The sequence below is a fragment of the Xiphophorus couchianus genome, chromosome 13 (assembly GCF_001444195.1).
Source record: "Xiphophorus couchianus chromosome 13, X_couchianus-1.0, whole genome shotgun sequence".
NCBI classification, from domain to species: Eukaryota; Metazoa; Chordata; class Actinopteri; order Cyprinodontiformes; family Poeciliidae; genus Xiphophorus; species Xiphophorus couchianus.
This window is the reverse complement of record NC_040240.1, coordinates 19,290,981-19,312,156: the sequence shown is the minus strand read 5'-3', so window position 1 is coordinate 19,312,156 and position 21,176 is coordinate 19,290,981. Positions and strand designations below refer to the sequence as shown.

General features: G+C 37.7%; 4 protein-coding genes across 4 annotated transcripts in view; 2 read left to right on the top strand and 2 right to left on the bottom strand.

Moving 5' to 3' along the window:
- Nucleotides 1–21,176, top strand: part of LOC114155762 (gastrula zinc finger protein XlCGF8.2DB-like) — a 723,567-nt gene that overhangs the window by 206,306 nt on the left and 496,085 nt on the right.
- The window catches only part of LOC114155785 (gastrula zinc finger protein XlCGF57.1-like), a 338,725-nt gene that overhangs the window by 206,219 nt on the left and 111,330 nt on the right, over nucleotides 1–21,176 (top strand). The gene's annotated exons all lie outside the window — the stretch shown is intronic.
- Nucleotides 10,798–11,912, bottom strand: LOC114155819 (gastrula zinc finger protein XlCGF8.2DB-like). The gene is given in 2 exon segments (XM_028035930.1): nucleotides 10,798–11,245; nucleotides 11,402–11,912. Coding segments are annotated over 2 exon segments (714 nt in total). The 5' UTR covers nucleotides 11,774–11,912; the 3' UTR covers nucleotides 10,798–10,903.
- On the bottom strand, nucleotides 17,785–21,064 carry LOC114155790 (gastrula zinc finger protein XlCGF57.1-like). The gene is made up of 2 exons (XM_028035886.1): nucleotides 20,855–21,064; nucleotides 17,785–20,708 (listed from the first exon to the last, which is right to left on the bottom strand). Exons 1-2 carry the CDS (start codon nucleotides 21,000–21,002, stop codon nucleotides 19,480–19,482), a joined length of 1,377 nt encoding a protein of 458 aa, XP_027891687.1. The 5' UTR covers nucleotides 21,003–21,064; the 3' UTR covers nucleotides 17,785–19,479.

Genomic DNA, 21,176 nt, shown 5'->3' with positions numbered 1-21,176 from the left:
AACATTTAAAGTTTTAAGCAGGGTTGTTGGTACTGATTTTAAATTATTCAGTTTAGCTGACAGGTTTGCACTGTTTAACTTTTTTCTGCTGCTTCTACTCATTTCATTTCAGCAAGTGTTCTGCAGTTGAACTCAAATGTTTCTACAATTTTCAGCAGTAACATTCAGCACTAACATGACATTTTCACAGGAAAGGCAAATGTTCTACTAACTTTCTAAGACACTAATAATATATCTATGTGTGGAGGTTAAATTAGTTCCAGCATTAGAAACATGGTGATCTATAATAGAAAACAGCTGCAGCAGAACAGAGGAAAATATAACTAAGACAAAAGACACAACAAATTATTGAAGAAAATATTCAACCATATTTTCTACAATCAAGAAAAATGAATGCATGAAAATTAACTTATAGTGAATATTTCATTTTCTATAGAGTAAAACGTTTTTAAAAATGTCTTCATAAAGCTTTTACATAGGTAGAGTTAGACTGGTTAATATAATTTGAAACAAATAACAGCATAAGTTGCAATATCATCTTGTTTCAAAGAGAAACCTATCAAAGATTTTATTGTATATATGTTTGAGAATGCACAACCATTAATGAAAATGTTCAATTAGAGCTAATAAACAGAGGTGAATAAATTGATTATAACTTTTCTATCAATTATAAATATTATCATTTTATAACTTTGTTTAAGAACTGATTTCCTAAAATGACTTATGACAAAATAAATTGTCACATGGTGACATGACTACTTCAGTAACTAACCCGTATTTGGCTTGGACAGATCTGGCCCAGGTGAGGCATGCCTCATGTGAACCGTGCCATCACTGCCAGATCTTTCCTGAGTCTGGCTGACATCCAATTTGCCATGCCAGAGGTTTGCCAGATGTGTCAGCAGAATGCCAGATCCGGTTCAGGTCGGTCTGCTGTGTGGGAACCGGCGAAGGCTCGCTCCTCTGGTCACCGTTTGCTCGATTACCTGTCCGCCCTCCAACACCACCTCCACCAGCGATCTACACCAAACTCTGAGACTCCACACGCCACCAACAAGCAGCCTCGACTCCAGCAGCCCCCACCGCTTCTTCCTCCCTGGCAGATTAACTGCATTTCATCAAGTAAGTAATTAAATCCTCTCCTTCAGTCTCAATTCAAGAACGCAGACTCACCATTCACCTTTCCCTCCTCCAGGATGCAGTCGATCCTATACAGTGGACTCCGGGACAAGATTCACATTTCATTCAATTCTCTGGACAAAATAAACTGTATTGAACTGATTCACCGGCTTCATGTTTGTTCTGTATGTGGGTCAAGCGGATCAATCCCCTCATGACAGAAATTATGCTTTAACCCTCAGATTTTAACAAATGTAACTTTATATCAACATTACATTTTTTATGGCTTTCTTTTTATTTGTCTAAAAGAAGAAAATCTGGATTTATACACATAATTGCTCGACTCTGGAGAACCTGGCTGTCCTGTGGGACATTGTTGCTGGTACGGGTCTAGGTTTTGGGCATCTGGGGTCTGTGGCCCTCATCTGGGGAGGGACATTAGTGACTCTGTGAATGACTTCTGGCGGCAGCATGTGGTGAGTTTGGGGCTCCTTACAGCTTGAGATGGGTTACTGGCATGGTGGCCGTATTGTTCCTGGGGTAGTCTTGGGATTCTGGGGGCGTATTTTCCCTGGATCCTGGCTGAACCCTGAGACTTGGGTTCTGCTCAGTATGTAGTCTGGATTTGGGGCCGGTTCATGCACTGCATGTTTGCACTGTGAATTTTCAACATGGTTTTGGGCTCTTTATGCCACGTCTTGTCCTCAGTTGTGAGGTGGATCGCGGTGGGGTGGTGGTGGTCCTGTGTCTGGATGATCCAGCAGTCTCTGTGTGAGCCTGTCTCTGTGTGGGTCTGTCAGGGTTGGGGTCGCTGAGCTCTCATTATGTTGGACTTCACAACAACCATCGTCTTGTACCAGGTTAGGATTGGCTTTTTTACTTATCACTTGGCAGCTGGGATGTTTATGGACCTGTGAGGGGCTGCTTCCTTTTTCACAGTTGGTGCGTTGGCTTTTCTGTAGCATCCTTCCTACTGGTGGTGTAGTCGGCAAGTTGAGAGGCTTGTGTTTTTGGCTTATTTGTGTATGAAGTGGTGAAAGTGCTTGTGTTGGCTGGTGTTTGCATTTTGATTGGCCCCTTTTTTTGGGTCTGGTATCGTTTGCTGTCTGTCTGTCTTGGTGTTGGTATGGGGTGTGATTTATTGCTTTGCTAGCCTATCTGTGGCCACAGCCTGGTGCTGGGCTGGGATTCAGGGCTGTGGGTGGTATTCTTGTTCTGGATATTGCGCTGAGCTGGCTGGTCGGTCCATTTCTTGGGTTGGGGTTCTTTCAGTCAACCCGGTGCGCTGTATGTCTGCTGGATCTTCTTCATTGGGACTAGGTGGATCCTTTGGTTGGCAGGCTGGGTTTGTGACTTGGGATAGGGGTTTGGTTTGAATGATTCCTAAGCTGGTGGTCCTGGTTGTGGTTGGTTGTTGAATCTCTATGTATGAGAAATGTAAGTGGGTGTATGGCGTCCATTTTTGTTGTTTATTTTGACATTATCTACATGGGTTTGAATGTCTGGGTGTACACATGAGAATGGGAACATGTGATCTTGTCTCTGTGTGCCTGGTCTGTCTGTCAGGTTTGGTCTCTGGCTCCCTCCTCTCTGTGATCACCTTTATATCAAGTTGGGTGAGAGGAGGGGGCCCCTATAAAACTTTTTTCTCACCTTTCTTTTCTCTCCCGCTTTCTTCTCCGTCTCATTACAATTTAATAAAATAAACCCAAAGCAGTTTCTAATAAAGTTTCATGTAATTATATCAGGTGGAAGCCATAATGCTCCACTTATGCAAGTCTTTAGGGCTTAACCTTGGTACTCGACAATGCTGAGTGTCACACTGTCAGACAGGACAAGTTTAATACAAAACACAACAAAAAGACAAAATGCAAGTGTATAGTCAATGGTAAATGTATGTATAGCGATTTATCTAGTGCAGAGGATGCCAAAGTGCTTTACATGTTGATGGTGGTAAGCTACATTGTAGCCCAGCTGCCCTAGGGCAGACTGACAGAAGCTGCTACACAATGGGCGCCATCGGACTTCTGACTAACAGTAGGCAAGGCAGGTTTGGTGCCTTGCTCAAGGACTCAACAACTGAGATGGATGTGGGAAGTTTGAACCAGAAACTCATCAGTTACAGGAACCACAGTGGCTACAATCAGTATAGCCGTAGTACCACCATCTACTGGGTTCAAGGATCAGGCACAACATACACTACAGGAAAACTCAAAACTTTTAATGTTAAATGAAATGTTACACCTTTATTTCTTTCTAAAATACATATAAACATAAAAATAGTTTCAACATTAAAATACAGTCATCTAAATGCTGCAGCAGAACAGATTAAAATATTACAGCTAAAACAAGAGATAAAAGCAAAATATTAAAAATAATTACATGTACTTTGTGCAATCAATGCATGAAAATTAGTTTGCGGTGAATTTTCCATTTCTTTAAAGTACAAATGATTTTTTTTATTTGAATATCTTAATTAGGTAGAGTAAAACTGGTTAACATAATTTGAAAGAAATGAAATCAGATTCAATCTCATTTTACATTAAACACAAAATTAACACAAATACTGTTTTGTAGATTTTTTTTTTTAAAACACTCAACCATTATATACATTCTATTGTTGATTTAAAAAACTACAAAAATAAACCCCACTCACTCTCTATGGTACAGAATAATACAAATCAATCCCTCAAGTCCAATCATGTGAGAATGTTCTGGAAGGGAGTCCATGTCCGGTCAAACTCTGTTAATGCATGAAATAGTCAGTGGGCCCCCAAGCCTCTTCATCTATCAGCATCAGTACTGGCACTCCTCAGGGCTGTGTGCTGAGCCCTCTGCTCTTCATGTTGTACACACACAACATACAGTTTGACATAAACAGTAAGTTAATACAATAACATACAGTTTATCATTATTGTTTATTGATACAGAATATACCAGAAAAATAAAACATCAATGAAGGATAATGTGTCATGGTTGAACATCTCTAAGTATCCAAATGTGAAGATCAAAATGATCACATTTAACAAATACAACACAGGACATTTATGGAACATAATTCTACAGCTTTTCAACTGTGTGACGCGTCATGTGCTTAGTTAAATTACCTTTATGACTAAAACGTTTTAAACAGGTCACACATGAAAACGGCTTTTCACCAGTGTGAATCCTCATGTGCCGAATTAAATTTTGTTTTTGACAAAAACTTTTTCCACAATTTCCACATGAAAACGGCTTTTCACCAGTGTGAATCCTCATGTGCTTAGTTAAACCCGGTTTTTGACGAAAGCTTTTTCCACAGTTAACACATGAAAACGGCTTTTCACCAGTATGAATCATCATGTGCTCAGTTAAATGCTGTTTGTGACTAAAACATTTTCCACAATTCACACATGTAAACGGCTTTTCACCAGTGTGAATTCTCATGTGCTTAGTTAAATGCTGTTTTTGACTAAAACTTTTTCCACAGTTAACACATGAAAACGGCTTTTCACCAGTGTGTATCATCATATGCTGAGTTAAATGCTGTTTGTGACTAAAACATTTTCCACAATTCACACATGTAAACGGCTTTTCACCCGTATGAGTTCTCATGTGAGCATCAAAAACAGATTTGAAAGTCAAACGCTTTTTACAGATGACACATGAGAAAGGTTTTCTTCTTTCCTGATTTTGGTTCTCAGCTTCAGCAGCTTCCTGGAAGATGTCTTGGTTCCTGTTTGGTTCTGATTCAGTGTGGTCTGTTTGCTCATCAACAGGAACCACCATGCAGGTATCAGTCTCCTGTTTTAATTCAATCTGTTCTTCACCCTGACTGCAGTAAACTTCTTTCTCTTCCACTTTTATCAGATAATTTTCAGGCTCTTCCTGTCCTTGTTTCACCTGCAGAGGTTCTAACTCCTCCTGGTCCAGAGTGGATCTCCTCTCCAGGTTATAAACGTTACACTTCAGGAAATCTGGAGAAGAAAACAGAGAAAGAGTAATTGCTACCTTTTCTGAAATAAATACGAGTAATTGTTCATCTTTCAAGACAGAAATGAATAAAAAAAAAAACAATTGATAATTCAAGAGCGTAGACAGAGATACAGATCAGTCGATATATCCAGCTGACATTTGGGGAATTCTCAAATTAACGGATATGAAAAAAAATATTTTATTACAAAATTAATTGTAGTAGGGATTATTGTTAATATTTACCTGCAAATTGTATTATTTCAAGATACTATTTATTTTTATTACTTTAAATTATATTGAAATTTTACTTTAGTTCACTTTATATCTTTATGGTTTATTTATAACCATGAGTTTATTTGTAGGTTAATAGCTGTTTAGTTTTTGTTACTTTATTATTAACATTTGTAAGTTAGACATTAAGAACTGTGGGTCCATTTTCTGTAAGTATAGGGACTGGTATAGGACCAGCATGCACTGGGTTGGGCCTGTGGGTTTTGACCAGAGCAGGAGAGGAAACAATGAAAAGTAGTGATGGTGAGATGCAGCTTCATGAAGCCCTGAGGAACTCCATCCAATCATTCGACTCATGAGCCGATGCACCGCGGTGCTTCATTTGCTCTACTGTGACATCAACTGGACAATATATGTAAAATAGGCAACGTGAAAACAACATGAAGCTTTACAATGAATAAACAAGTTTAAAATGTTTGTGATTCTGATACATAAATCCTGATTAATCTGGTTGTATGAAACAATGGCTGGATCAAAAAGAAAACTAGAAACAAATAGAAAAGAGGGTTGTGATTGGCTTGTTACTCGCTATGTCACCAGGGACAATGATTTATTACTAAAAAATAAAAACTTTAACTGCTCAGGTTTGGGTGAGTTCTCTGTCTTACCCGCTTCATTACTCAACACATCACTAATGAAAAGTTTGATCTTTGTTATTTGCTTGTCAAACAGGAAAAAATAAACTATAAAAGCAATTTTCAAGTTGTTTGGACATTGAACTTCTTTTATTTATGTAACTGTTTGGTGTATTAGTTGAAAACGGCGTAAAAATAAAGAAACTGTAAATTCCCACTCATATTGGGCCCATGAATGCACCTTTGCCCATAGTCATTGTGCCCCTTTTCCCCATAGACTACGTCCATCTGCCCCCGTCCCGGTTGTGGCGCGCCGGAGTCGGTGAGGCCCCTGCTGTGGGAGTGCAGCGCTGCTGTGGACCTGTGGGCGAAGGCCGGCTCCTTGCAATTCCCACACTTGCCAGCAAGGGAGGTCCTTCATGTACAGCTAGTGCTGTACGGGGTGAGCCAGCTGAAAATGACTAAAAAAGACTTCGATGAGAGGTGGCTCACCCCAGCCACCATCAAAGATGCCACTTGGACCTCCAGAAACTTGCTGGTGAGCAGGCGCAGGCAGATGCCCCCCGTGGCTATGATCCGGATGGCAGCAGCAAAAAGAGGAACACCAAGGGCTGCAGGTGGCGCGCCAAGGACACAGCCACCAAGAAGAATCGCCTGCGCCTCCGTGGACGAAGGAGCCGGTGCTCCACGAGTAGAGGTCCAAGCAGCGGCGGCCTGGCTCTCCGGTTGAGGCAGGAGGGAAGGAGCTTCAGGGCAGGTTTCCCCTCTGAGCACCAGCACTGTTTGGAAGGTCGAGACGGCTCCGGACTTTGGAAGGAGTCACCCCGGTCCTGCTCAACTTTTAACACACAGAGATTTTATGTTTTATAATTCTTGTTCTTAGCTTCTTTTAGCCTAAATTGATGAATTTGTAAGTTTTTAGAAATTTTTGAATAATTGCAACAATGTAATGTTTTTAAATGTTTACAGTAACAATAAAATTTTTCGAAAGAAAAAAAGAAAAAAAAAAATCAGCGCATTTATCAATCATAACTCGCTAAATACTAAACAGATATTCACCAATTTTTCTGTAAACCTTATTAAAAGGTTAGCAACATTTACAAGGAAATTATTTTTAAATGCATTAAACTACACATATTTATATGGACATGCGTATATACATAATATCTATATAGGTTTTATTCATGTTTTCCAGCTGAGGAGGAGCTTAAGAGAGATTCAGCAGCTGAGATTCATCAGTGCAGTGAATCCGTCTCTCCTTAAAGACATTCCCCACTTCTTCCTCACATGGTCTTTATGAAACCTTCAAAACAAAAACAGGAGCTATTTTACTTTAGACAGAGTGAAAGAATTTCATATAAATAAGAGTCTTTCCCACCTTGTGTGGAATAATCTAAATCAATGTTAGGGAAAGAGATCCAAAAAGTGGTGAAATCAACCTTTATTGAAGTTTAACTAATTAGAAAAAGGTTTCACAAATCCCTAACATGGTTCTGAATATTCTGCTGTTAGAGCAGAATAATCCAGTTCAGGTCTGAAGAGTCCAGGTGTTGTAGTTTTTAAACTAGAATCGAATAAGATGCGGAAGCTAGTGAAAAATTAGGTGGAATAACCCTTTAGCCATTTCCCGAATCGGAAACCAAATTCAGCTTCGTGTATATGAACCATTTTCACAGCGTAATTCTGATGTCTGCGTTCATTTACCTGTTAACAAAACATTTATACGGGAAAAGAACATTTACTAAAATGATCCTCATACAGAAAGGTGCAGACATTTAGACCTTAACCTGCATCCAAACGCTGCTGGTTCCTACCTATTCGGTGTAAGATTATCTGGGGCCTCCGGGAGAAATCCAGCAGTCTGCGATGATCATCCATCTCTTCCTCCGACTTGACGATGATTTCTTTAAACTCTGTGAATGTTTCTTCAGCAGCAGTTAACGGCTCGTTGATAAACTCGTTTAGAGAAACAGTCGAACATTCAACCAAACAGACCATGCGCCATTTTCTTTCGTTCCGCTTCCTCATCCTTCTTCTTCTTCATGGATTTACTGGCGGTTGGCAACAAACTTTTAGCAGCATTACCGCCACTTACTGGTATGGAGTGTGGTTCGTGATGATCTATCTATCTATCTATCTATCTATACAAAATAAATAAATAAAAAATAAACCATTCTAATATAAAATGTTCTATTGTTTCATATCTTCTACAGTAATTATATCTATTATATCTCTAGATTTTTCACTGAGTTGTCTTATCATTCTATACCAAATTTGATCTTTACCTGGTGCTGTATTTTTGCCTTCTTAATGCATAATTCATTTCAGCTTTTGTAAACTCAACATTTAACAAATTATTTATTTCTTCAACACTCTGTAATACATCTTTATATTTAAGTTTTGTATTTTCTCTTCCTTTTCTTCCCTCTTGTATTATCTATTTTTAATGTAACATATTCATGTAGCGGGTGGAGATGTCATGAAGTGCGGGTGTGAGGTGGTGAGGCAGAGGCAGCGGACCCAGGTATGATGAAACTCACAGTCCAAAACAACGAGCAGCAGGCACATGGACGCATCGACAAAACATTGACAAGGACCCGACGAGGAACAAGGAACACAGGTGGAGTTAAATACACAGGGGGTAATCACAGAACGAGACACACCTGGGAACAATCAAGGGGAGGACAGGACAACGAAGAGACTCAAGGACAAGGAAAACTCTAAATAAATACACAGACAACACAGAACATGACAGGAGATGATAAAACTGATGATGCCAGTGAAGACGTGAGGCGGTTTGGAGATTTGTTTTGTAGTTCGGGCACAAAAGCTTATGGCGGCGAGCGACGATGTGGAATCGCTTGCGGGGATAAAACCTGGGGAAACAGGTTACGGCGAAGGAACAGATTTCATGGAATGCTGGAGATTCGAGCTGCTGAGATGGAGGCTGAAACTGAATCATCTGTGAAGAAGATTCCCCCCAAAAAGCTATGCCCAACGGGCTAAATTAGAATGGTTTGAATGATTCCGCAGCTGATGGTCCTGGTTCTGGTTGGTTGTTTGGAGCTCTGTGTGTGCGGAATGCAAGGGGGTGCATGGCGTCCATTTTTGTTTTGTTTATTTTGACATTGGGTGAGTGGGTTTGAATGTCTGGGTGTTTCGTGACTGTGCATGAAACCTGTTCAACTGGAACTGTCTCTGAGCCACGGAGTGACCACGTTGTGTGATGAATTCTATATATATTGTGAGGGCTTGCAGCTCCAAGTCAGATATCACTGCAGCTCTGTGCTATGTGTATTGTTCTCCGTCTGCAGACGAAATAAAGCTTTGCTCTTTGCCATTTGCCAGAGTCTCTGTCTGACCTGTTATCACACAGATTATTTGTCTACATGGGTTTGAATGTCTGGGTGTACACATGAGAATGGGAACATGTGATCTTGTCTCTGTGTGCCTGGTCTGTCTGTCAGGTTTGGTCTCTGGCTCCCTCCTCTCTGTGATCACCTTTATATCAAGTTGGGTAAGAGGAGGGGGGGGGCCCTATAAAACTTTTTTCTCACCTTTCTTTTCTCTCCAGCTTTCTTCTCCGTCTCATTACAATTTAATAAAATAAACCCAAAGCAGTTTCTAATAAAGTTTCATGTAATTATATCAGGTGGAAGCCATAATGGTCCACTTATGCAAGTCTTTAGGGCTTAACCTTGGTACTCGACAATGCTGAGTGTCACACTGTCAGACAGGACAAGTTTAATACAAAACAGAACAAAAAGACAAAATGCAAGTGTTTAGTCAATGGTAAATGTATGTATAGCGATTTATCTAGTGCAGAGGATGCCAAAGTGCTTTACATGCTGATGGTGGTAAGCTACATTGTAGCCCAGCTGCCCTAGGGCAGACTGACAGAAGCTGCTACACAATGGGCGCCATCGGACTTCTGACTAACAGCAGGCAAGGCAGGTTTGGTGCCTTGCTCAAGGACTCAACAACTGAGATGGATGTGGGAAGTTTGAACCAGCAACCCATCAGTTACAGGAACCACAGTGGATACAACCAGTATAGCTGTAGTACCACCATCTACTGGGTTCAAATATAAGGCACAACATACACTAAAGAAAAACTCAAAACTTTAATGTTAAATGAAATGTTACACCTTTATTTCTTTCTAAAATACATATATACATAAAATTAGTTTCATCATTAAAATACAGTAATCTAAATGCTGCAGCAGAACAGATTAAAATATTACAGCTAAAACAAGAGAAAAAAGCAAAATATTAAAAATAATTACATGTACTTTGTGCAATCAATGCATGAAAATTAGTTTTCGGTGAATTTTGCATTTCTTTAAAGTACAAATGATTTTTTTTTATTTGAATAGATTTTAATTAGGTAGAGTAAAACTGGTTAACATAATTTGAAAGAAATAAAATCAGATTCAATCTCATTTTACATTAAACACAAAATTAACACAAATACTGTTTTGTAGATTTTTTTTAAAAACACTCAACCATTATATACATTCTATTGTTGATTTAAAAAACTACAAAAATAAACCCCACTCACTCTCTATGGTACAGAATAATACAAATCAATCCCTCAAGTCCAATCATGTGAGAATGTTCTGGAAGGGAGTCCATGTCCGGTCAAACTCAGTTAATGCATGAAATAGTCAGTGGGCCCCCAAGCCTCTTCATCTATCAGCATCAGTACTGGCACTCCTCAGGGCTGTGTGCTGAGCCCTCTGCTCTTCACGTTGTACACACACAACATACAGTTTGACATAAACAGTATGTTAATACAATAACATACAGTTTATCATTATTGTTTTTTGATACAGAATATACCAGACAAATAAAACATCAATGAAGGAAAATGTGTCATGGTTGAACATCTCTAAGTATCCAAATGTGAAGATCAAAATGATCACATTTAACAAATACAACATAGGACATTTATGGAACATAATTCTACAGCTTTTCAACTGTGTGACGCGTCATGTGCCGAGTTAAATTATGTTTATTACTAAAACTTTTTAAACAGGTCACACATGAAAACGGCTTTTCACCAGTGTGAATCATCATGTGCTTAGTTAATTCCTGTTTTTGACAAAAACTTTTTCCACAATTGCCACATGAAAACGGCTTTTCACCAGTGTGAATCATCATGTGCTTAGTTAATTCCTGTTTTTGACGAAAGCTTTTTCCACAGTTCACTCATGAAAACGGCTTTTCACCAGTGTGAATCATCATATGCTTAGTTAAATTATGTTTTTGACTAAAACTTTTTCCACAGGTCACACATGAAAATGGCTTTTCACCAGTGTGAATCTTCTTGTGCAGAGTTAAAGTCTGTTTTAGAGTAAAACTTTTTCCACAGTTCACACATGAAAACGGCTTTTCACCAGTGTGAATCTTCTTGTGCAGAGTTAAAGTCTGTTTTCGAGTAAAACTTTTTCCACAGGTCACACATGAAAACGGCTTTTCACCCGTGTGAATCATCATGTGCTGAGTTAAATTCTGTTTTTGACTAAAACTTTTTCCACAGGTCACACATGAAAACGGCTTTTCACCAGTGTGAATCATCATGTGCTGAGTTAAATTCTGTTTTTGACTAAAACCTTTTCCACAGTTCACACATGAAAACGGCTTTTCACCAGTGTGAATCATCATATGCTTAGTTAAATTATGTTTTTGACTAAAACTTTTTCCACAGGTCACACATGAAAATGGCTTTTCACCAGTGTGAATCTTCTTGTGCTTAGTTAAATTCTGTTTTTGACTAAAACTTTTTCCACAGTTCACACATGAAAACGGATTTTCACCAGTATGAGTTCTCATATGAGCATCAAAAACAGATTTGAAAGCAAAACGCTTTTTACAGATGACACATGAGAAAGGTTTTCTTCTTTCCTGATTTTGGTTCTCAGCTTCAGCAGCTTCCTGGAAGATGTCTTGGTTCCTGTTTGGTTCTGATTCAGTGTGGTCTGTTTGCTCATCAACAGGAACCACTATGCAGGTATCAGTCTCCTGTTTTAATTCAATCTGTTCTTCACCCTGACTGCAGTAAACTTCTTTCTCTTCCACTTTTATCTGCTGGTGTTTTAGATCCTCCTGCTCTTCTTTTATCTGATGATCTTCAGGCTCTTCCTGTCCTTGTTTCACCTGCAGAGGTTCTAACTCCTCCTGGTCCAGAGTGGATCTCCTCTCCAGGTTATAAACGTTACACTTCAGGAAATCTGGAGAAGAAAACAGAGAAAGAGTGATTGCTACCTTTTCTGAAATAAATACGAGTAATTGTTCATCTTTCAAGACAGAAATGAATAAAAAAAAACAATTGATAATTCAAGAGCGTAGACAGAGATACAGATCAGTCGATATATCCAGCTGACATTTGGGGAATTCTCAAATTAACGGATATGAAAAAAAATATTTTATTACAAAATTAATTGTAGTAGGGATTATTGTTAATATTTACCTGCAAATTGTATTATTTCAAGATACTATTTATTTTTATTACTTTGAATTATATTGAAATTTTACTTTAGTTCACTTTATATCTTTATGGTTTATTTATAAACATGAGTTTATTTGTAGGTTAATAGCTGTTTAGTTTTTGTTACTTTATTATTAACTTTTCTAAGTTAGACATTAAGAACTGTGGGTCCATTTTCTGTAAGTATAGGGACTGGTATAGGACCAGCATGCACTGGGTTGGGCCTGTGGGTTTTGACCAGAGCAGGAGAGGAACAATGAAAAGTAGTGATGGTGAGATGCAGCTTCATGAAGCCCTGAGGAACTCCATCCAATCATTCGACTCATGAGCCGATGCACCGCGGTGCTTCATTTGCTCTACTGTGACATCAACTGGACAATATATGTAAAATAGGCAACGTGAAAACAACATGAAGCTTTACAATGAATAAAAAAGTTTAAAATGTTTGTGATTCTGATACATAAATTCTGATGAATCTGGTTGTATGAAACAATGGCTGGATCCAAAAGAAAACTAGAAACAAATAGAAAAGAGGGTTGTGATTGGCTTGTTACTCGCTATGTCACCAGGGACAACGATTGATTACTAAAAAATAAAAACTTTAACTGCTCAGGTTTAGGTGAGTTCTCTGTCTTACCCGCTTCATTACTCAACACATCACTAATGAAAAATTTGATCTTTGTTATTTGCTTGTCAAACTGGAAAAAAATAAACTATAAAAGCAATCTTCAAGTTTTTTGGACATTGAACTTCTTTTACCTTCGTAAGAAGCATCACCTCAGTGCAGCAGTGGCTTGTTGACTGAACTTTTATAGGATGTTTGGTTTGACAAACAATCGCCACTACAATTTATTTATTACAAATTATTACATTTTACAGCTACTAACACACTATTATTGTTTCATGCTGTTTGCTTTACTAACCTTGCGCTGCATTGTTCACATTTCTCCTGTTTTCAAAAGTAAGTTTGATTAGTTAAAGGAGGAAAAGCCATAAAAAGGTCATTTTATTTCTACATCAATAAGCCATTTTCACAGCGTAATTGTGATTCCTGCGTTCATTTACCGGTTAACAAAACATTTATACGGGAAAAGAACATTTACTAAAATGATCCTCATACAGAAAGGTGCAGACATTTAGACCTTAACCTGCATCCAAACGCTGGTGGTTCCTACCTATTCGGTGTAAGATTATCTGGGGCCTCCGGGAGAAATCCAGCAGTCTGCGATGATCATCCATCTCTTCCTCCGACTTGACGATGATTTCTTTAAACTCTGTGAATGTTTCTTCAGCAGCAGTTAACGGCTCGTTGATAAACTCGTTTAAGCTGGACTGAAGATATTTTTAGAGAAACACTCAAACATTCAACCAAACAGACCATGCGCCGTCCTCTTTGTCTTCTTCTTCTTCTTCTTTGGGATTTTATGACTGTCGTTCATTCATGTCATTGCATTACCGCCACCTTGTGGATCTTACGATCATCACATCTAAAGATTTCTCATACAGTGCCAGTTCTCTTTGAAAAAACGTAAAATCTTTTCTTCCACTTTATCTAAATAAAACAAATACAATATTAGTATTCCAGTTTTCCACAAATCCAAAGTTAATATTGTCTTCTGATTCGTATCTCCTACATCCCGCAACATGTTTCACAGTTTCTTCACTCCACCAGATCAGAACCTTTCGAACATTCAACAAAACAGACCATGCGCCATTTTCTTTCTTTCCGTTTCCTCGTCCTTCTTTTTCTTCTTCTTCTTGAAATTTATTGGTGGTTGGCAAAAAACGTTGGGTGAGCATTACCGCCACCAATTGGTAAGGAGTGTGGACCACATGACAAAAAATAAAACAAAAAAACAAAACCCTACATCCTATTATGTAACTCACTCTGTTTAAAAAAAATCAAACATAGTCTGATATAATCTGCTTCCCGAGTCCTTTTGCAGTAAATCAACAATATCAAATTTCATTTTCATATTACTAAGGTTTCTTATTAACTTGTTTCTCTGCAACAGATAATTCCTGCAACTTAAAATAACATGCTCCAATGTCTCATCTTCCCCACAGTCACATTTCCCTGCCTGATGTTTCCCTATCAAAAATAGTGATCTATTTAGTCCAGTGTGTCCAATTCTAAGTAGTAGAATAATTATCTCTTCTCTCCTGTTTCTTTCTGTTCTTCTCATTTGTCCAATTCTGTTTAGGATTTTATAAAAACCACCTTCCTTTCTTTTCTTCTACCCATAACCTTTGCCACCTCTCTTTTGTTTTCTGTTTAATTATACCCTTTATTTCTGTTATAGTAAAACTAACATTAATATCTATCCTTACCTGATTGGTACTCTCCTTAGCCATCCTGTCTGCCATTTCATTCCCCTTAATCCTGTGATGTGCTGGAACCCATACAAAATTTACTGTTGGCCCCATCATGTTGATTCTGTAAAGTGTTTGTTGTATTTCAATTAATATATCTGCTCTACTTTCTGACAAATGAAGAACTAGAATCTGAGCAAATGATAGATTTTAATGGACTGACCTCTTCCACCCATTGAACTGCTAAAAGCAAAGCTAGCATTTCTCCTGTATACACCGATACTCCATCACTAATCCTTTTCCCTACCTTAATTTGAAACTGTGGCACAATAAATGCTATCCCTACCCTATTAGCTGCATCTGTGTATATTTGTATATAGTTATAATATTTATTTAAGTATTCTTGTACTATATATTTATTCATAATGTGATATTTATCTTTGTTCTTCTTTTCTAATAATGAAAAATCAACTTCAGCATCAGGAAGTATCCAAGGTGGCCCTGCGGGTAATGGAACTGTCTGACATATGTCTAACTGATTTAAATGGATTTCATTAACTTTAGAGTTTATTATCCAGCCAAAGCTCTTTAACTGTTAATTTTCCTTTTCCCATCCAGGTCTAAGCTCCTCTAATGTTGGATAATCATTTCTTTGTCCCTGTAAGTTTGACCAGTAATTTAAAGATAATTGATCCTTTCTAACTTTACGAGGCATTCCTCCCATTTCAACCAGTAATGCTGCTGCTGAAGATGTTTTAAAAGCGCCAGTACATATTCTTAAAGCCTGATGTTGAATAATATTTAACTTATGGAGGTTTGTATCTGCTGCTGAGTTATAAACTACTACATCCATAATCCAAGATTGACCTAATTAAACCCATATAAATTGCTTTTAATGAATTTTTATCAGCTCCCCACTCTGTTCCAACTAAACACCTCATTATATTTAATGCCTTCCTACATATATCGATTTTTTTTTAATGTGCTCACCCCATGTCATTCTTTTATCAAACCACATCCCAAGAAATTTAAACTGTTTAACTCTTTCCAAATCCTGACCATACCATTTTAAGTTAATTTTTTCATCAACTCTTTTCCTTGTAAAAAACATGATTTTAGTTTACTCTACATAAAGTTTAAAACCCCATTTATATGACCATTTTTCTACAACTGAAATTGCTTCCTGAAGCTTCTGTACAATGAAGTATAAATTCATCAGTGCGACTGAAGATAAACGCATGGATGAGCTTCTCTAGGTCTTGTTGAGACATTAGTCCTCTAATTCTGGAAATGTTCTTCAGGTGATAGAAGCCCGACTTTGTAACTGTCTTTATGTGGCTCTGAAGGTTCAGGTCAGAGTCCATCACTACACTCAGATTTCTGGCCTGATCGCTGGTTTTTAGTTGTAATAACTGAAGCTATGCAAGGATTGTTCCTCTTTAGCTCCAACATGTTATACAAAAAATTTAGTTTTGATGCATTATTCCTGTGTCTTTGCTACTCTTTTATATGTTCCCTGAAAATTATACTTTAACCCCCAAATTTGAACAAATGTAATTTTATATTAACCTTAACTTTTTATAGGTTTATTTTTGTCTGGTGGTAAAATAACATAATTTGGATTTAGGTACATATTAGCCAGATCCTGAGAATTGGATTGTCATGTGAGACATTGTTGCTGGTTTGGGGGAGTGTCTGGGTTTTGGGAGTCACGGGCTCTGTGGCAGAGAGAAAGGGGGAGGTTGTGAGCAGCGCCTCTACAAGAATGATTGACAGCTTTCGTCAGATCCTCGTCCTGGTCGTGATTGGTTCTGAGGGAGCAGTGTACGTTTGCAGATGACAGCAAGGGGAAGGCAAAGAAGTTTTAAAAAAAAAAAAAAAATTATCTATCTTACATTATACTGTGATAATTTTAAAAAAAATATGTAAAGAGCAAATTTTCTATATGTTTCATACTGCAGCTTTACCTAGAACGCTGACGCAGCACTAGCTCCATGGTTCCATTTTCTCTTTACACAAATAAACCCTTGTAACAGGGTAATTGTGATCTCTGCGTTTATTTTTCTGTTATCAAAACATTTATACGGGAAAAGAACAGTTACTAAAATGATCCTCATACAGAAAGGTGCAGATATTTAGACCTTAACCTGCATCCAAACGCTGGTGTTTCCTACCTATTCGGTGTAAGATTATCTGGGGAGTCCGGGAGAAATCCTGATCATCCATCTCTTCCTCGAACTTGACAATTATTTTTTTTTAACTCTGTAAATGTTTCTTCAGCAGCAGGGAACCGCTCATGCCTTGAAGCTCAAACAAAGACATTGTTTTAGAGAAAACACTCGTACGTTCCTACATCCCGCTAACATTTTTCACAGTTTCTTGAACAATACACCAAATATGAATATATAGGATTCTTCCCCATATTAAAAAGTAATAGAAAGAAATTTTAATTCTGCACATAATTATCTCTTATCCATCGGCTGTCCCTTTTTGATGCGTTATTCTTCTGTAGTTGCCACTGCTTTGTGTAATTATGCTTTAAACTTCCTATTGAACAAATTGAAGTTTATATCAACATTGACTTTTTATAGCCTTATTTTTATTTGTTTAGAACAATAGAATTTTGATCTGATTTCACTTTGAACAGTGAGAAAACATAAGTATGTGTTTTTATTTCATTTCATGTACGTAAACTAATTGTGTCTACTCTATTTATAGTCATAAATAAATATCTCAATACTGTACTGTCAATCTGTAATTAATATGAAGCTGTGAAGTCGTTAAAAAAAACATTGTCAACTTTGATGCCTCTTGTCTTGAGGTGTTAAATCTTCAATACTATAAAAAAAAACAATAATGTTGAGCAAAAACTCATCCTGATTCCACCCCCAAAAATTGCATGAAATAAAAATTTACTCAAAATGGGCCAAGAATTGCACAGTGTAGCTTTAGACAGAACTTTGAGAAAGAGCGCACAGGTGCATTGCTGCCATCTACTGGGTTTAAATACAGGGTGATAAATAAACAAACAAATCTTTCTCTCTCAAAAGAATTTATATACTTTAATTACTCCTGTAATCAAACATATATCCATTTACATACACACAAAAAATATTGTTTCAACTTTAAAAAGTAAAAGTACTCTAAAGATAGCTGAGGCAAAAGAGCAGCAGTTTTTCTCAGTTGCTGTGGAGCATTTCTCAGAGCAGAACTGAAATTCTCAAAACTACTTCTTCAACCTCCAAATCACTGCACCTCCTGTATACATTAAAAAAAACATTTTCTCAGTTCTGTGAACACGTTGCAAATGATTGTAAACTATTTCCTGCCTTTTTCTTTATTTTGATCAAAATGTATTACATGGGTCTTTGTTGAATTGTCTCCACCTCTACAACATTTAAGTGTAACTGTATGTTATAAGTGTTAGCATGCAAAATGTCATGTGTCAAGTATATTTTTGTACAATGAGACTTAATGAGACTTATTTTCTGTCCTGAACTATTAATTTGCTCCCAGGTGAATCCTGACTTTCTTCAACAAAGACAAACGTGTAAAGCATTAAATTAACCAGTTTTCCTGTTATGAAAAGTTAAATAGCAAGGATAGGAGGTAGGAGACTAAACAAAAATGTAATTTATCTCGGCATGTAATTCTGCCTTATGTTCCTATTTCTATTATTTTTCTTTGTGTTCTGCTTTCTGTATCACAATGACACGGTCTGGGAACACATTACAGAAAAATCATAAATGTGAATCTTGTCCAGTCTCTCGCCACTGGCCTCCTTTAACAGTTTACAACATGACATCAAAACTTTAACCATAGTTTACAGCAGAACATCCCTCCAGAGTACAATGTTATATTCACAACATGACTAATCAATTTGACTCGTATCCATACACAACGAAACAATGACTTGACATTCTGGGGCACAGATATATTCATTGACACAAATATTTACTTTTGAGAGATAAACTAAGGATTTTAACTGGCTATTGCTGGCAATCTTAACTGTTTGTACAAATTGTTTTGAGAAATGCACTTCCTGTTTTGTAAATGTAAACAATGATTCAAGAAAGGCACCAAAGTGACTGAGAAAAACTGGAATACCAAAAAGAAAGGCAACCCCAGTTATTGAAGACAACCACAGATCATTTGTACAATCAAAGACAATCAATGAATGTAAGAGTGAATTAGCTTTTAAATAAGTTATTAAAATGTCAAATAAACGACAGAATCAATTTCAATCTCACTTTAAAAACAAAACTATCACACTTGTGTATCAATTGTATGGGTAACCGCAAACTGCAGATTTTTTACTGGAAATGTCCAAGTCCCACCAAAATCAGATAATTTTACAACGATCATGTTATTACAACTTCTGGTCTATGAGGTTTATGAACCATCAAATGATCACAGTTGATCTTTTCCACAAACTAGAAAAGTTAGAGGTCTTTAATCTGTGTGAGTTCCTGAGGGAAGTGTTACTTTCCATATTTAGTTGAAACAGTTTCTCCAGTTCATAGACAAGAAATTCCTCCTTTCATTCTGGTTTTTACCCGAATGATTTTACAGTGAACTTTAACATCATACATGAAAAATACTTCTCAAATTATGACTACTTTTCCTTCCTACATGACGCATTTAGGTAATGTTTTCTTAAAAAGTTATTACAAGGTGACCAAGTACCTTTTACTCATGTGCGTTTTAAATGACTTACTTGGACTAGAGTAGATTTTATTTAACTAAGCACATGGCTTTTCATGTGCTTAGTTAAAGCATGTCTCCGACTGAAACCTTTTCCACAAGCTGAGCATGAAAAAGGCTTCTCACCTGTGTGAATTGTCATGTGATCAGTTAAGCTACATTTTTGATTGAAACCTTTTCCACAAGTCAGACACTGAAAAGGCCTCTCGCCTGTGTGAATCAGCATGTGACGAGTTAAAATACCTTTTTGACTGAAACATTTTCCGCAGGTCACACATGAAAAAGGCTTTTCACCTGTGTGAATCATCATGTGACTTGTTAAATTCTGTTTCTGAGCAAAACTTTTTCCACAGTTCACGCAAATATAAGGCTTCAACACCGAGTGACTCCTCATGTGAAGATTCACAGAATATTGATCAACAAACCGTTTTCCACAGGTCTTACATTGGAAAGGCTTCTCACCTGTGTGCCTTCTCACGTGAATAATCAAAGAACCTTTTGAAATGAAATGTTTGCCACATGTAATGCATTGGAATTGCTTTTCACCTGTGTGAGCTTTCATGTGAACAGTTAGATTACTTCTTCTACTGAAACTTCTTCCACACTTGACGCACAGAAATGGCTTTTCGCCTGTATGAACTCTCATGTGAACAGTTAGGTCACTATTACAACTGAAACCTTTTCCACAGTTCACGCATAGAAGAGGTTTCTCACCTGTGTGGTCTGACATGTGACGATTTAATTTATCTTTTCGGCTGAAACGTTTCCGACTTGAGACAGGCCTCTCACATGTCTTTTTAGTCAAGTCACTACTTTGAGGAAGGTTTTCATGACCTTTTTGCTTTGAACTGTCACCATGCTGTCTGGCTTTCTGGTGCCTCTTATGTTTCTTCTCTTCATCTCTTTTCGCTCCAAAGTTGTTATCATTGCTTCTTTCCTGATTTTGGTTCTCAGCTTCAGCAGCTTCCTGAAAGATGACTTGAGTCCTGTTTGGTTCTGGTTCAGTTTGATATGTTTGCTCATAATAAGCATCAGCCTCCTGTTTCAGTGCAAGCTGTTCTTCGCCCTGACTGTAGTAAACTTCGTCCTCTTCCACTTTTATCTGCAAATAATCTAACTCCTCCTGCTCTTCTTTTATTTGCTGACATTCTGTCTTTTCATCTTCTTGCTTCACCTGCAGAGGCTCCAACTCCTCCTGGTCCGGAGTGAAGCTCCTCTCCTGTTTACATGGCTCCTCCTTAATAATGTTATGCTCCAGGAGGTCTGGACAATAAAACAGATAAAAATAGGAATTGTTAACTTTATCGAAGAAATCGTTTAAGACAGAAATCAACATATACGCACACCTGAAAACTCAGGAGTGTAAACAGATCATTTGATATATTCATCCAAACGCTGGCGTTTCGTACCTTTTCGGTTTAAAACTATCTGGGATGTCCGGGTAAAATCCATTTCTTCCTCGGACTTGATAACAATTTCTTTAAACTCTGTGACCGTTTCTTCAGTCTGAGCTAACTGATCGCTGATAAGCTCTCGCTGAAACTGCACTGAAGACATTTTTCTTTACAGATGCCACTCACATTCGACAAAACAAACCATCCGTCTTCCGCCTTGTATTCTTCTTCTTCGGGGTTTCATGACTGTCGGCATCAACATTGTTGCATTACCGCCACCCTCTGGATCATAGGATAATCACATCGAAATGCTTCTTAACACGACCAATTCTCCACA

Excerpts from the sequence above, each read along its gene's own strand:
- LOC114155790 (XM_028035886.1), bottom strand. The coding sequence starts at position 21,002 with ATGTCTTCAGTGCAGTTTCAGCGAGAGCTTATCAGCGATCAGTTAGCT. Across the intron at positions 20,709-20,854 it reads GATAGTTTTAAACCGAAAAG|ACCTCCTGGAGCATAACATT; the intron begins GTACGAAACGCC and ends TTTATTGTCCAG.